Source organism: Electrophorus electricus, chromosome 7 (assembly GCF_041902795.1).
Source record: "Electrophorus electricus isolate QZ-2024a chromosome 7, ASM4190279v1, whole genome shotgun sequence".
Taxonomy (NCBI): Eukaryota; Metazoa; Chordata; class Actinopteri; order Gymnotiformes; family Gymnotidae; genus Electrophorus; species Electrophorus electricus.
In genome coordinates, this window is record NC_137503.1 from 4,147,879 (window position 1) to 4,162,596 (window position 14,718).

The 14,718-nt window shown below is 38.3% G+C and overlaps 1 protein-coding gene across 5 annotated transcripts in view; it reads right to left on the bottom strand.

Moving 5' to 3' along the window:
* pex5la (peroxisomal biogenesis factor 5-like a) overlaps positions 1-4,841 on the bottom strand; it is a 59,054-nt gene extending 54,213 nt beyond the window's left edge. For 4 of the 5 annotated variants that reach the window (XM_081718477.1, XM_027013535.3, XM_027013536.3 and 1 more), the window contains exon 1: positions 4,409-4,841. In XM_081718477.1, coding sequence (XP_081574603.1) covers positions 4,409-4,429 — 21 coding nt within the window. In that variant the 5' untranslated portion in view covers positions 4,430-4,841. The remainder of the gene's footprint in view (positions 1-4,408) is intronic. The other variant, XM_027013537.3, reaches the window with a different exon arrangement.
* Positions 4,842-14,718: the final 9,877 nt, after the last annotated feature.

Here is a 14,718-nt window from a genome sequence, read left to right on the forward strand (position 1 = left end):
AGTTTTACAAGAACCTCAAACACAAGCTCATTTACTCATTTCAAACAATGAAATGTTTGTATTTTAAACAGTTTGTCCTGTTCAAACTATATAACTGTGTATGCTGCTCCTATTGAAGTGAATGCCTACCAGTGAAAAATATTAGCCCACATTGCAGATGTTTTTACACACAGAATTTTGAATGGCATTATTTATAATATATCTATCAGCCCTTTATTTGTATATTATGTAATACCTCATGTGAACATATCTAGCATAAGACCCTCATAACTTGTTCAGTGGCCTTACAGAAATTACATGTTCTAAGCTGAAATCATATAAGGCAGAGAATCAATGAAAGGAGCTTCGGTGATTCTACAAACTGTCTCTTTCAATTTTTGCACTTATATCATCTTACATCTGTTTCTTTCTGCCCCCTCCCTGGAAGGTTTCCTGCTAGTCACATTTTGAGCTGGCCTTGACTTTAGTCAGCACAGTTAAGTGGCCACGAGAGAGGTGACACATTCAGCTGCTGCCCTAATCAGATTTTACAGCATAATAAACAACACAAAACTTTTTCCACACCTCTTTGGATTTTAGAGGTGAGTCAGCATTTTAGAACCTTTGAGTAAGAAATAAAGCTAAACGATGAGAGAAGCATCTTCAGTGCTGTAATTACACTCCCTGTCAGAGAGCACACCTTGAGAGAGACAGATGGTTCATTGATTTTAATGTCTGAATACCAGTTCAGTAATGTTACAGAAGTATAATGGAGAGGCAGCAAACATAACGATGCTTACCACCTACTAATTAATACCTAAATATATATATATATATATATAAAAGACATTTCTAACTGTTTTCACTCAGTCCATCTTATAAGGCAAACACCCCAGATGGACTGCAGCTCTTTTCCCCAGCATGTGCTACTTTCTCCATCACTTTGATAGCTGGGAAGTTAAAGTCAACATCAAAGAGCCAGTTGACCCTATGCCTGCTAGTCTACTGGAATGGACCCCATGCCTGCGAGGATCTTGGAGCTCACACTCTTCATGCTAGACTACCAGAGGACATGGTCCTGTTTAGCACATCAAATCTGTCACAACATGGCACACAAGACTACAAAGGCTTGAGAGGACTATATTCTCAGTACATTCAAAAAATTTAGAGAGAAGGTTTTTAAACAGAGTGGTGCCACCCAACCAACAACACACTATATTAGTTACCCCTTTGATTACATCTTAAATAAAAATGCATATGCAGCATAATCTGATGGCATAGCAGAGGGTGATGTTCAGGTAATAAAACAGAATGACTTTCCATTCAGTCAACATGAGCATAAGCCAACTAAGAAGAAAAATAATCATTGGAAAAAGTTTCAGAACAGACATTGAACTGGAATACTGCCCAGATGCAATCTAATCACTAAATAACAGGTTTGGTAGTGTTCTATATAGAAAACAACTGGTGGGAATCATTAAAGGTGAATGCTTGAAAATTATTAGTCTGTCTATATTATGGATTGGCAAAGACAGTTGGCCCCTTGAAATGCATAAACTGATATTTCAGGAACACAGATGAGTTTAGGAAATACAGAGTGTTTGCTTGTGCTAATTAGGCTAGATATAAGGCATTAGCAAATACAACGCTTTCTGTTGGATTTCCTTAGGAAATTTTATCTCTGCCAGACAGTTTTTTATTATTCCACTGATGCCAGGGTTCAAACAGAGAAATTACTCACACAGATAACTACTCTCTGACCATTCATGATGACCACACTGAACTGCCTCAGCCATCTTAGAGTATTACTTTGGCATCAAATTCAATCACTTATACTACGACGCCTATATAATAACAATAAGCAATAATTTTTAAAGATGTTAAATTAATTACATTTTATTTATTTGATCATCATATAATATAAGATGCAATTGTAATCTGTACTTGTCAGCTCTTCCATACAACCAGATTAGATTGATACTAGTTATGTAAAGCACCCTGTTCCAGTAAACGTTATTTATTGATGGGGTTACTGTACTTATCTTTTTACTAAGCATAAAGGGACAATTACATATCGCTCCTGTCTGATAATTAAGTGGCGTTAATGAATCTCATATTGTTGTAGTTAAAAACAGACATGAAAAGAGAAAACTCAACAGGGGAGGTAGTAAGTAGAAAATATTGATTCTGAATGCCTCTAGTATTTTAGGTGAGGTGAATGTTTATTATTGCTGGGTTAATGTATATCTGTCAACCATGCAAACAAAGGCTCATCTCGATCTCTTGAACAATTTACAACAATCTTAATGAGAGGGGCTGATTTCTCACAGTGAGTTTGCAAGAAATGCCATATCCCTAACTCAGACCCCTATTCCTAACCTTAACACTTAGAATGAGTTTAGTTTTTACACACTCCTAGGATTCTACAATCTCAGAATGCTGCTGAAAATTTCAATTGATACATTTGTTTAGGTGGGTATTTATAATCCATAAAGTTTCTTTTATTAACAAACTAGTAAAGCAGCATACTGTACATACTGCTTAAAATATTCTGCCATGCAGACCAATCTTGGCATTATAAAGTAACTGCTTGATGGAACATTGTACCACCATGAACATGCCACATTCAAATAAGCCTGCAGTGTAAACATTAGGGCTACCTAAACATGTACATTTTACAGAGGCATTCAAAACAATGGATGAGCTCAACAGTGATAAGCATATACTTAGAGATGGCTTCTAGAAAGAACAAGCCATCACTGTCAGGATAAGTGCATCTGTTTAGAGAGGCAGAGCTGTGAAGACACCAGTGAAGGACATACAGAGTTTGATTTTGATGGAGAGATCATTACCTCCTAAACTGCCTCCGCAGCTGACCTTCTTCTCTTTTACTTTCCACTGACTGAAACGAAAGACGCTAACATGGTCAGTGAAGTATTCAATAGGCTCATATGACACACTAGTAGGTGTTGGATAACTTCCATTCACCTGTCAACTGTTTTTTTGTGTCTGAATTGCAGACCAGCTGTATCAGCTGAATCATAATCCTTTTTTTTTTCTTTTTTTTTATGGCATCATGCCTATAATTCTGCACAGCAGTGCAAAGTAAAACTGTTTTAGGTTTCTACAGCTAGCTCCAGTGTAAAACGTGATCTGGTGTCAGCCAGGATTATTATACTGAAGTTTGCAAGAAATAATTTATTAATTTTATTATGTTATTTATGACACATTATATCTAAATCAGTGGTCCACAACATCTGCAGCAGTCTTGTCTCATTAGAATTCTTATTGTTGTTTTAGAAGCTTAAACCGATACATATAGTTTACACTTACATATTGCGCAGCTGAGGGTTAAGGGTCTTGTTCAGGGGTCCAACATTGGCCACTTGGTGGTGGTGGGATGGTGGGACTTAAACCGACAACCTTCCGATTACTATCCAATAACCTTAAACACTGTGCTACCACTGCCCATTTGAGTAAATGGGGTTAAATAAAGATTGTTTATAAATGTTAATCTAGTAACTTGTTAGTTGTCCATCGCAACAATTATTAAATATTTATTTAAATATTAGATATTTAAATATAAATATTTATTGCTTATACTGTACTTACAAGTCTCATGATACAATTTCTCAATGTACACGACTACAGTTTCTCATGATAAACGACAATCTTGCAGACTGGCTTAAAATACTTTTTAGGGTGCACAAACGTCCACTTGCACGCGTCCATTACCGTCCACACACAAATTCAGGTTACCGCAAAATTCAGCCAAAGCAAATATAAGCGTTATAAGCCAACAGCATCAAAATCAAGTTTTTAAATAACTCGAAAGTGCTTTCAATCAATCGAAACAGGACGACAAGAAAGGTTAAACTACTCTTCTTATGATGTTTACAATAAATTTTAGACTATGTATCGCTTCAGAAATCACCTCTACTAATTTTACTTGAACTTACAGAAATGTAACCAGGCCATAAGAGTTGCTTGACTTCGCCATTTCAATCAATTGGCTGGATGCTCTACGAACCAAAATGGTGTTTATCCTTCTGCAGCCCGACTAGTAAAATAAATTATTGCAGGTCAGTTACGTAGGTTGAAGTAAATAACACACGTTTATTCACAAATAAGTTTGTGGCGAGACACCGGAAATGCATTGGAAATGCAACGAGTTCGGGGATTCTCAACAGCCAAGCGCAGCACAGTCAGTGCTGGGTGGAAAGGTTAAAGAATCAACGAACTCTTAAACCCACAGGCATTTGCTGTGTAGCATACGGAAAGCGTGTCTAAGCTACTTTCAGCAACTTTCTACTTAACACTTAACGTTGCAGTCAGCATGCACAAGAAATGAACGTTGATCATGCGTATTCAATAGTTGCACTGGCCTGCAATCGTGATCATTAAATACCATTTAAGCACGTATTCTTACCTGCAGATGCCCCTGGTACATATTGAGCCGAGGGTATCAATTCGAGGTCCCCTATTAAGGATGTCAGTTAGTTGAACGCCCGAGATAGCATATGTTGCCAGCTAAAATGTTCATGCGTGCAAAGTGTTCAGAAACTAATGGAAGATGCCCTCCTGAGGTTGGGTAAGAAGTGCAGGAGCCAGTGTGCTGGAACTGTCCTTCTTTCAAGTGCTGAATTTAACGGCACTCGATGTTTCGCGTCACCGACACTTCGCAGAAGGTGTAGCGCTTCAATTACAATCTCAAAAGAAGTGCTCTATTAATATTCGATAAGCCGAAATTGCTTTGGCGTTTACGCGAACGAAACATCCCGAATCACGCCGTAAACATCACCCCTTTGCCTCTCCTGCTGATTCTGTAGTAGTTGCGTTGACGCCTCAGAGGTTATTCCGTCTCCTTAGCCTTGTTCGACTCTTCCACTCCACCTACCCAGCCTCATTTAGGCGGAGTCAGCTCCTGCGCTCACGTGTAAAGTCTTCACATGGAAACACGCATCGTTATGTACGTTTTGGCTAGGCAGAGGCAAGATAAAGTTCAGCTGCGTGACGCCTTCCTGTAGCTGTAATCTAAGGAAAATTATACACATCACAGTCTTTGTTCCTCGTAACGCTGTTTCTTTTATTTCTGATTGTGAACTCTGAAACATGACTGATGATCAGGGAGACGCCAGCTTGCAATTGTTGTTTATTACACAATGTGTCCAGGTCAGCTACTTTTAAGGTGTATCATTTGAAGGAAGTTCGCGTTCAGAGCAAACAAACTGACAAACAACCCCCCCAAACCGCACACACACAACAAACACACAGAAACAGGAGATTCTTAATATGGCGTGAAACCAGGACGACGGATGTACGGTTACGCTACACTGTGGAAAAAAAACGAATGCATTGTAGGCTACTGTTCTACTATTTCGAGGGAGAAAATAATATTCAGTCTGACAAATGAAAGTCTGTGCACAGACAAAAAATTAAATCCATCTCACAACTCCTTTGCTCTGTGGCTGGGTAGTACATGGTGTCATGGCTTGTTTTTAGGTATGTTTGTAATACACTGAACTGCTTGCTCTATACAATATACACAACTGTCTAGATTTAATGTCACAAAATGGGAGAATAAATTCAGTCCTTACAGTGCTTTGCTAAAGTATTCAGCTTTCTTAAAAATAATCAGATTCCTCTTTATTACAAATTACATATTTATATTTTATGCAGTGTCATATTTGATTTTAAAAACTGACACTTAAAACAAATGAATTTAATGTTACATTAGTTTTATAAGAAAATATCATGTGACAAAAATTACTAACTGAAAATGCTCTTTGCATAAGTATTCAACCCCTGTCTTGTGGAAGCTCTAAGTTTATATAAGTTTATATAACTATTGCCTTATGGGCTTACAAATGGCCTCTTCAGTTTCACCTTTTCTGGACAGACGACCCCCTTAATTCAAGTGCCATTGGTCAGACTGGGAATCTGGAAAGGAAAGCTGTAAACAAAGAATATTTTGAGGAAATTAAAGTTATAAACATGCACATGATAGGTAACTGCTACAAAAATATTTTTAAAAAAAATACAAAAAGTGTTTAGATATCCCAGTGAGCACTGTTGGATCAACAGTGAGGAAATGAAACTTACATGATACCACCTAGGCTATCATTCAGACAATCCCAGCCCTCCAAATTCAGCATCAGAGCAAGAAAGGGGCTTCAGAGTGAAGCTACAGTGAGGACATCAATCACTTTGAAAGAGCTAGAGTTCAGTAGCTGAGATTGGGGTGAAGGTGCACGAGACAACAATATCAAGAGCTCTGCATACAAATAGCAGGTATGGTAGAGTGGCTATAAAGAAGCCATTACTGAAGAAAAACACATTACAACACATCTGGAGTTTATCAGAAAGTATCAGAGTGAACCAACTAAATGTCATATGTTTTGAAGAAATAAATGAGACAAAAGTTGAGGTTTCTGGCCAAACTGCTATGTGTGTCATAAACCTAAGACTGCCTGTTCCTCAGCAAACACAACATTAGGTGCACCTTGAGCTCCAGCAGGAACAGTTCTGTACTTTAAGACCCTTGCAAAGTACCACCAAATCCTCCTGAGCCCGAATCTTCATCTTCATGCAAAAGGTCTAGTATATGTTGCAGGTGGTGGCACCAGAACAATTTATTGCTTGCCTTCCAGAGGGCATGGTGGAATGGACCTAGCACCATTGCCCTGAGGCCCTGGAGCACATATGGCTGGCAGACGATCATCTCATGGCGTACACAGGTCTGGATACTGAGCCTCATTCTTATCTCCACTTGAGCAGGGACATACCACATATATTGATCTACCAAAGCTAGGTTTAAGATGAGTAGCACCACTCCACACAAATCAGGAGCGTCTACTGCAAAAGAGGGAGAAGAGCCACTACAACAGAGAGACAGACAGGGAAAAGGGAAAATACAACAACAAAAAAATCCAAACACAATGGAGACCATTGCTCCCTGAGTGGTCATTCATTCTGTCACAGGCAAAGAACATGCAGACAAAAAGAAAAAGAAGCAAACACAAGTCTCCAACTGAAGCATTTAGTGAAATCAAAGAAAATGAAACCGAACACAAAAGTCCACTAACGAGAACAAAAGAGCCAACATAACACCACCCAATGACTGACATTGGTCATGCAAACTAAATAGGCTTAAATAACAATAAACATAATGACATAACCCCCGGGTGGTATGACTACTGATCGCTAATCAACACCACCTTAGGCATGGACAAACATAAACAAGACACATGATAAAGCACATACAAGAACAACATAAACAAAGTCCACATGCTCCTACAAGTGCTGGTAGGTGACTTCTGAGACCAAGGTGGTTAAGCCCGGGGCCCTGTGTCCTGTGTCAGTTCCTCATTGATATCTACTTTGTGATTGACAGATGACTGTATTCGGAGGTGCTAGATCTCAGGAATGTCTCTGCTGAAATGTTTATTTCTCTTTTTGTTTCAATCATTTTTATGTTTGTTCATTTTAATCATATTTCTCCTATATCTGTTTCTTTGTATGTTCTTGTTTGTAAAGAACTTTGAGTGATCACAGTGTATGAAAGGTGCTATATAAAGTGCTATATAAATAAAATTGCCTTGCCATGCCATTAACATTCTCTCTGGAGTCCCACTGGTGTAGTCTAAGGATGACATCCCAAAACACATCTTCAACCAAGTGAAAGTAATCAATGGTCAGGTTCTTGAGCTGGGAACTATTCTGTAAACTCCACATTTTTAATTACAAATGACAATATGGAGTGACACAGGACACTCGGACAGATTAAATAGTTACATAGTTGTTGTTCCCAAAACACCACTAAGGAATCCTTTTCCATGCAGCTCATAATAATCGAATGGTAGGGCATTTAAGACAACATAAAACATTGAACTGCCAAATGGCCCACATTTATTGACTGTGCATTCGAGGTGATGTATGCAATGGTTGTGCGTCATGCCATGAATGTCAGCTGGTTAATCACCCAGCCTTTCCCAGAGTACCATTGTACCTCCTCCCTTTGATCAAGGTCCCCTTCAAAAGAATTGGTATGGACCTCATCGGGCCATTAGAAGAGAACACGCGAGGGTACCACTTTGTATTAGTCCTGGTCAACTATGCAACATGATACCTGAAAGAAGTACCTCAGTACCTACTGTTGCAGTGTCTGATTTCGTGCGGGGCCAAGGAGAGGGGGAGCTGGCTGCTGCATGCCATCTTTGGGGTGGAGAGATGGTTCACATCAACTAGAAGATAATTAAAATGGGTTGTATCTGTGTGTGGATAATGGCAAGTGCCTTTTTAAAAAGTTTTGAATTTTGACTCTAGTTTGTAGTAAAAAATACCAACTGTCCGCATGCGTCATCTGTAATCCAGATGAATTGGATTATAAATTGGACAATAACTAACTATAAATTGGTATTGCTTTTTTCACAAAAAACAACAGATGTGCAACCATCATATATTTTTATTATTTATACATTTCTTATGAAGTTAACATAATTCTCCAGATGCATTGTTCAGACTCTTCAGTGTGCAAATGGTCACACTCCCCAAAAGAACAGTATGGGTCTAATAGTGTAGGATTAGTCCTGTAAAAGCAAATATAACTATATCTAGGGGCACTGCTAGGGAGTTTGGGCCCCATGAAAAGATATCACACTGGGCCCTAATGACAATAATGTACCTAATGCGCCTTTCAGTTACAGCCGCCCTGCCTATACCTCCTTTTCACTTTCATTGCAGAGGCTGGTGATTAGCCTTTTCAATTATTTATAAATGAGGATAAGAATAGAAAATTTGGATCATTCTAAAGATTAGTCATAAACTTATAAAGTCATGCAGTGCATGCAGTGCTTTGAGTGTGATAAATGACTTTAATTAAAAATTTACAACCTATTTTGGGTGGTACTTCATAAGGTTTTACATCTTCCTGAGAAGGAATAGACTGATATATAGTAATTACAGTATACTGGTGGTGTCAGGCACTGTGAGTGATTTTTAATATAATTAATTTGTTATTACACATATCTGAGACAAATGAATTTGACTATAGGCCGATCCTCTCCATGAAAATGTGGGAGTCCAAGTTGATGGATGTTTCAGAGGTTTGATTGCTTCCTTTTACCATGATTCAATCATTCAGTGCAGCACTTTCTAGTGTGGTGCACAAAATTCAGCCATTGTTTGTTGTTTGGCTGTTAGATACTGTGATGTCAGTGGCAGATCTTTGGTGCATAACAGAGAGACAATCAGCTCTGAGTGAGGAGTGCTCATAAACGGATGGGAAAATCAACCTGATTAAAGCAAAGGTAAGATGGAAAGGGTGACTGTATTCACTGCTGATGTCACAGCAAATTAGGTTTTGCACAAGTTATCTATGTTTTATGAAACACAGGTTCATGAGTTTAATCCTAAAAAGTAATTCTGTAATAGTAGGTAGCTGTGTAACCATATTTAGCAGCATATATTTCAAATATTCTCTCAATTTTTTGTTAAAACCATTACCCTTTAAAACAATTATTCTTCACTATGAAACAACGAACTCATACTATTCACATATGTAAAACAACCTCTGCTTCTTGTTTTTTTTTGGAAAAGAACTGATAGCAAAATGTTGCTGTAATGAACAAGGTCATCCCACACTCCTGGGATGTTTTGATAATTTTGTTGCCTAGAAGGATTCTGGGAAAATAGCAGATTTCAATCTATTATTCCTTTGCTGTCCTTATTGTCTTCAGTTCTCTTCAGTCTGTGTTTATTTGTGTGGGGAACTGCAGCGGTAACTTGCTTTGCTTTAGTCCTGAAGACTGTTATTATTTACAGTACTGGAGGCAGTACAGACAGCGGTACATGACAGTTGCAGCACTGATAAACACTGATATGTAATAAAGATACAGATTAATTAATTACTCTCAATAGTGACTAAGATGTGCAATAAAACTGGAATCGGTGCAGTCTCACTGTAGAACTAATAAAGGCAACACAATCATATTTGAAACATCTCTTCAAATTTCAAGCAGCTGCATGCATTGCTTAAAATCTTGTGAGGATTTATTTTAATTATTCTCTTCATCAGAGATAGTGCACCACTTTAGATCTTGTTTTCCTGTGTTCATACTTTCCACTGTCTTCAGTGATTCTGAACCCATCTGTACTCAAGGAGAGCCAATGTCTTTAAAATATTTACAGAATCCAGTGGCTACACCCATCTCATCAGACAAGTTTACAGCACCAGCTATAGATAATTAATGTTTCATTCAGATTAAGTGTCACATTGACTCTGGGCAATGCTACCTCTGGCCAACAGAGGTCAGTCTCATGAGAATTCTGAACACTCCCCTCCTTGTTTGTCACCTTTTTGTTTGCACCTGTCCCTCACTATCAATTAGCTATCACTTAGCTCCCTCTGTAACTTGGTATCCTTGTGATGTTTTGCCAACTACCTTGTAGATTGCATTTCTGAGCGTTTCTCTTGGTTTGTTCTGTTTGACATTACTTTGTGTTCTTCCTCTGGGTTTGTATGCCTGGTTGGTTTGTTATCACAGTGTTTTTTTTTTGTTTTTTTTTTAAACTATGATTGTTATCGGACTACTGTTTTGGGTTTGTGCATTGGATTTGTCTGCTCATGATTAAAACCCAGCAATTATTTCCTCAACCTCTGTTCAGTCTCCTGAACCAGTGGAAATGCAGGAAGTCAGGTCTGCGCTCACTCAAGATATGCTGCTCACTGACCACACCCAGCAGCTACAACAGATCTCTTCAGTTATCCAAGCGCTCACGATGGCAGTGTAACAACCCTATGCTGTTATCCTTGCTGTCCCAGAAAACAACGATGGCTCACCAGGTAAGTGCCCCATTCAATTTAACACCTCTCCATAATAACATTTCCATGATTCTGTCTTTGTAAACTGGTAAGGCATCATCTTTGGCCACTGCTTTGTACCATGAACAAACAGCACTTGCTCAGCCATATCTCAAGTCTGAAAGACTGTTCACAGAAGTGTCCCAAGTCTGGTCAAGATGCTGATGACCCTCAAATAGAAAGTCTGCTTCTGAATATTGCAGGCTGTTCGACATTCTGGAATCATAGAGCAGCTATTGCTTAACCCAGATGTGGGTTAAGAGAAGCTTTGCAAATGTAATTAGCTTGCCAAAATTTGAACTTCAATATATGCAGATGGCTGTAATGACAGACATTTTACTAAGTGTCTTACTACTTGGTGAGTCCAAAAAGGAACACATGCAGTACATACTTAGGGTGCTTACCCATCTGGTAGAGGATCAATTTTCCTTCAAGCTAGAGAAGCATAAATTTCACAAACACAAACTGTCTTTCTTGGAGTATATCATTTGTGAAAACACTGGAGATGTATAACAGCAAAGTCTAAGCAGCGTCACAATGGCCTCAACCCTGGACAATCAAGGAATTACACCAATTTTGGACAATTATGGACATTTAGTTATGAATTTATGTATGGTGGTTGTCCCTCTAATAGTCCCAGAAAACTCCCTTGGACAGAATCTGAATGCATTCCAAAGCATTGAAGGCCAAGTTCACTACAGCTTCCACATCCTTAAGCAGCAAGACCCTTTTTGCCTGTTTGTTGTGGAGGTAGATGTTTCAGAAACAAGGGCAGGAGCAGTGTTATTGTAGCATTATGGCCAGTTGGAGCAGTTATTCCTGTGAAATGTATTCACAAAAACTCTCCTCTGCAGAACGTCTAGCTAGGAAGAATACCTTTGAAGAATGGTTAGAGGGGACAGAGCAACCATTCTTTTTCCTAATGGATCATAATTTAGAATGTCAAGTCAGCCAAGAGACTGAATCCTCATCAGGCTACGTGGGCCCTGTTTACTCAGTTCAGGTTTACACTATCCTTTTGTCCTGGGAGTAAAAACACTAAAGCCGACACCCTGGACAATTGGATGTGCCTACTTTCACTTTGGCATGTGTCAAAACCTCACCAGAATTCTGAGCTCCCACCCCATTGTCTGCACTTGTCTATCAATTATTAGTATAAATCCCTCTGTAAATCTTTGTGAAGTCTTGCCACTGTCTTGTAGATTGCATTTCTGAGCATCTCCCTTATTTGTCTGCATATTCATGACATTACTTTTTCTGATGTCTGTTGGTATGTAACAGTAAACCAACCTATTCACACACGTACTCTTTAATCTTCAAGTTTAGATTATCCTTCTCTTTCTGTATGCCTTCCTATTTTGTCATCAGTGTGTTTTTGACCCATGCTTGTCACTGGAATCCTCTATTGGATTTGTGTGTTGGATCATGACTGTTCATGACTAAAACTCCGCATTTGGGTCCTCAACTCCTGTTCAGTCTCCTGAAAGTTATGTTAAGAAAGTGTTAGCACAATTCTTTCCTAATGTAAATGTCACCAACACAAAATGGAAAACTGATATTGATCTAAAAATGCAAAGTACCAATTTGTACCATTTGTAGCTAGTCAAATTGTGATCCTCTGGTATATGTATTCTACTATATTGTGAGTATTTCAAAATTCTGAACTGTAACTTGATCTTTTATATATATATATATATTTTTTAAAATCTTAATTGTTTATTGCTTTCCTTTGAAACATCTGCCTGTACAGTTCAGTGTATAGAGGAAATGTGAGACTGATTAATGAGTGTGTTTAAAGGGAGGATAAGTGCAAGGCAGACACTATAATAAATGCTGTCTACCTCCCAGATCAAAAGTCTAAAAACTAAATCCATTCAACACTAATGTACTGCCCAAGATCAGCTCCAACAACAGTCCCATTTATAATATTATCATTTTGCTGTAAATTCTTATTCTGTGGTTGCAACAGAATGCAGACTGCAACTTTTTTTTTTCCAGAAATAAAAAATATTTAAAAAAATCCTACCCATAGAAAGATGTGCCAAATGTGTACTCCCAAGGCCATCTGTAATGTTAGTGTTTTGAGCATAATGCAATCTACACCAGTACACTGTGATCCCATGTAGCCAATGTCAAACAGTTCACTTTACAGTTCAAGAATAATACCTAGAGTACTATTACTGTGTGCAATCTCAAAAATGTTTAAAAGAAGAATAATGGCATAAGGATTTGATACCTATTAGGAAGAAAAGGAATGAGGGAGAGAATGGGAAAGTGTATTGGAAAAGGATGTTTCAATGCATAGTGTACCTCTCTCCCAGTGGAGCTGATTTATGTACACTGACAACAGGCATAATTAGCTTTGCCTCCTTACTTTCCTATCACACACACACACACACACACACACACACACACACACACACACACATATATATGCTCTATACTCTTTGAATGAGGAGAAACAAATGCCATAAAATATAAGATCATAATTTAGGTCAGAATTTACCTTTCATTTACATTTTAATTCTTTTATTTATGTTTGCTGTCTGACATTTTGAAACTGTTCTGTTGTTCCTGGCAGTTCAACAGGTGTTGAACGGCCACACAATACTTATGTAACAGTTGCTGTCATCAGTACAGGGTGCTTTGTAATATTTTTCAACCACCATTGCTTCAGCTGATTAGGATAAATAAGGGATGAAATAAAAAGCTGGCACCATGGAATGAGGGATATGCAGCCTATGAACCATTTTCACGTGTATTTTTATGACCCATCTTGGCCCTAAATATCCTGAACAGGAAAAGCCTGTGAAAAGCCTGGAAATGAGTCACTGCGAGCAATGCAACCCTGATAATGAACACTGAAATGAAAGCAAGCATTAAGCACCATCAATTATAATACCCCCACTCCCCAACACAAGCCATTCACAACTCTCAAATCTTTCTACCCCATCACAATGCCTTATTTCAGACATACTGGAGCTCGTTAGGCAGGCGACATTAACACAAGCAAGGGACAGCGGCCTCATCAATCCTTTGTTACTTAAACCATGGCAAGCATCCATCATCTCATTGGTTCTCATGCATGTTTCATTAAAGTAGAGCATTAGTCATCACATTTTGTTATTGTGAATATTAGTCTAAAAATAAAACACTTGTTGCCAGAACACCACAGATTAAAAACCTGATTATAAGAAAAGTGTTACAGATTGTGGTCAAAATGTTCTGTACAGTATTTATTATATATGCATCCTTGTACAGTGTCCTTTAAAGTAAGCACCATGTCCTTGAAGGTTTTTTGTAATCCCAAGTCATATACATTCTTCTGTTTTCCTCTTACCTACAGTACCTCTAGTAATTCAATTCTTCATTTATTAAGAATGGTATTTTTCAGTTCCTAGAAGATAAGTTTGCATGAGCTCCTCTGACAATAATATAAGACCATTTTGATATTTGGGCCAATTCAGTATTTCAAATTATCTCAGATTGCTGAGTTATGGTTTCTCATGTCAAATGAATTAAACAGACCCCAAAATTAACTGAACTCTACTACCAACCAAGGTGGTCTCAGTATGTTTCATTTGTGGTTTGAAATGTGGTCTGCTTAATTCATGCATTCTGAAAATAAAGTGGCCCAGTGTGTCCGTTATTTATTTACATAGTGTTAATCTTCACGGGTAAAAACAAACTTGAGAACTGAACTTATAATGAAGTGTGTGGTTCTGCAGCAGTGGTCTCAATGCTTACCCCCTCTTTAGTACTTGACTTGTAATTGAAAGGTTGCTGGTTTAAGCCCCACCACTGTCAAGTTGCCATTGTTGGGTCCCTGAGCAAGGCCCTTAACCCTCAATTGCTCAAGTTGTACTCAGTCATAATTG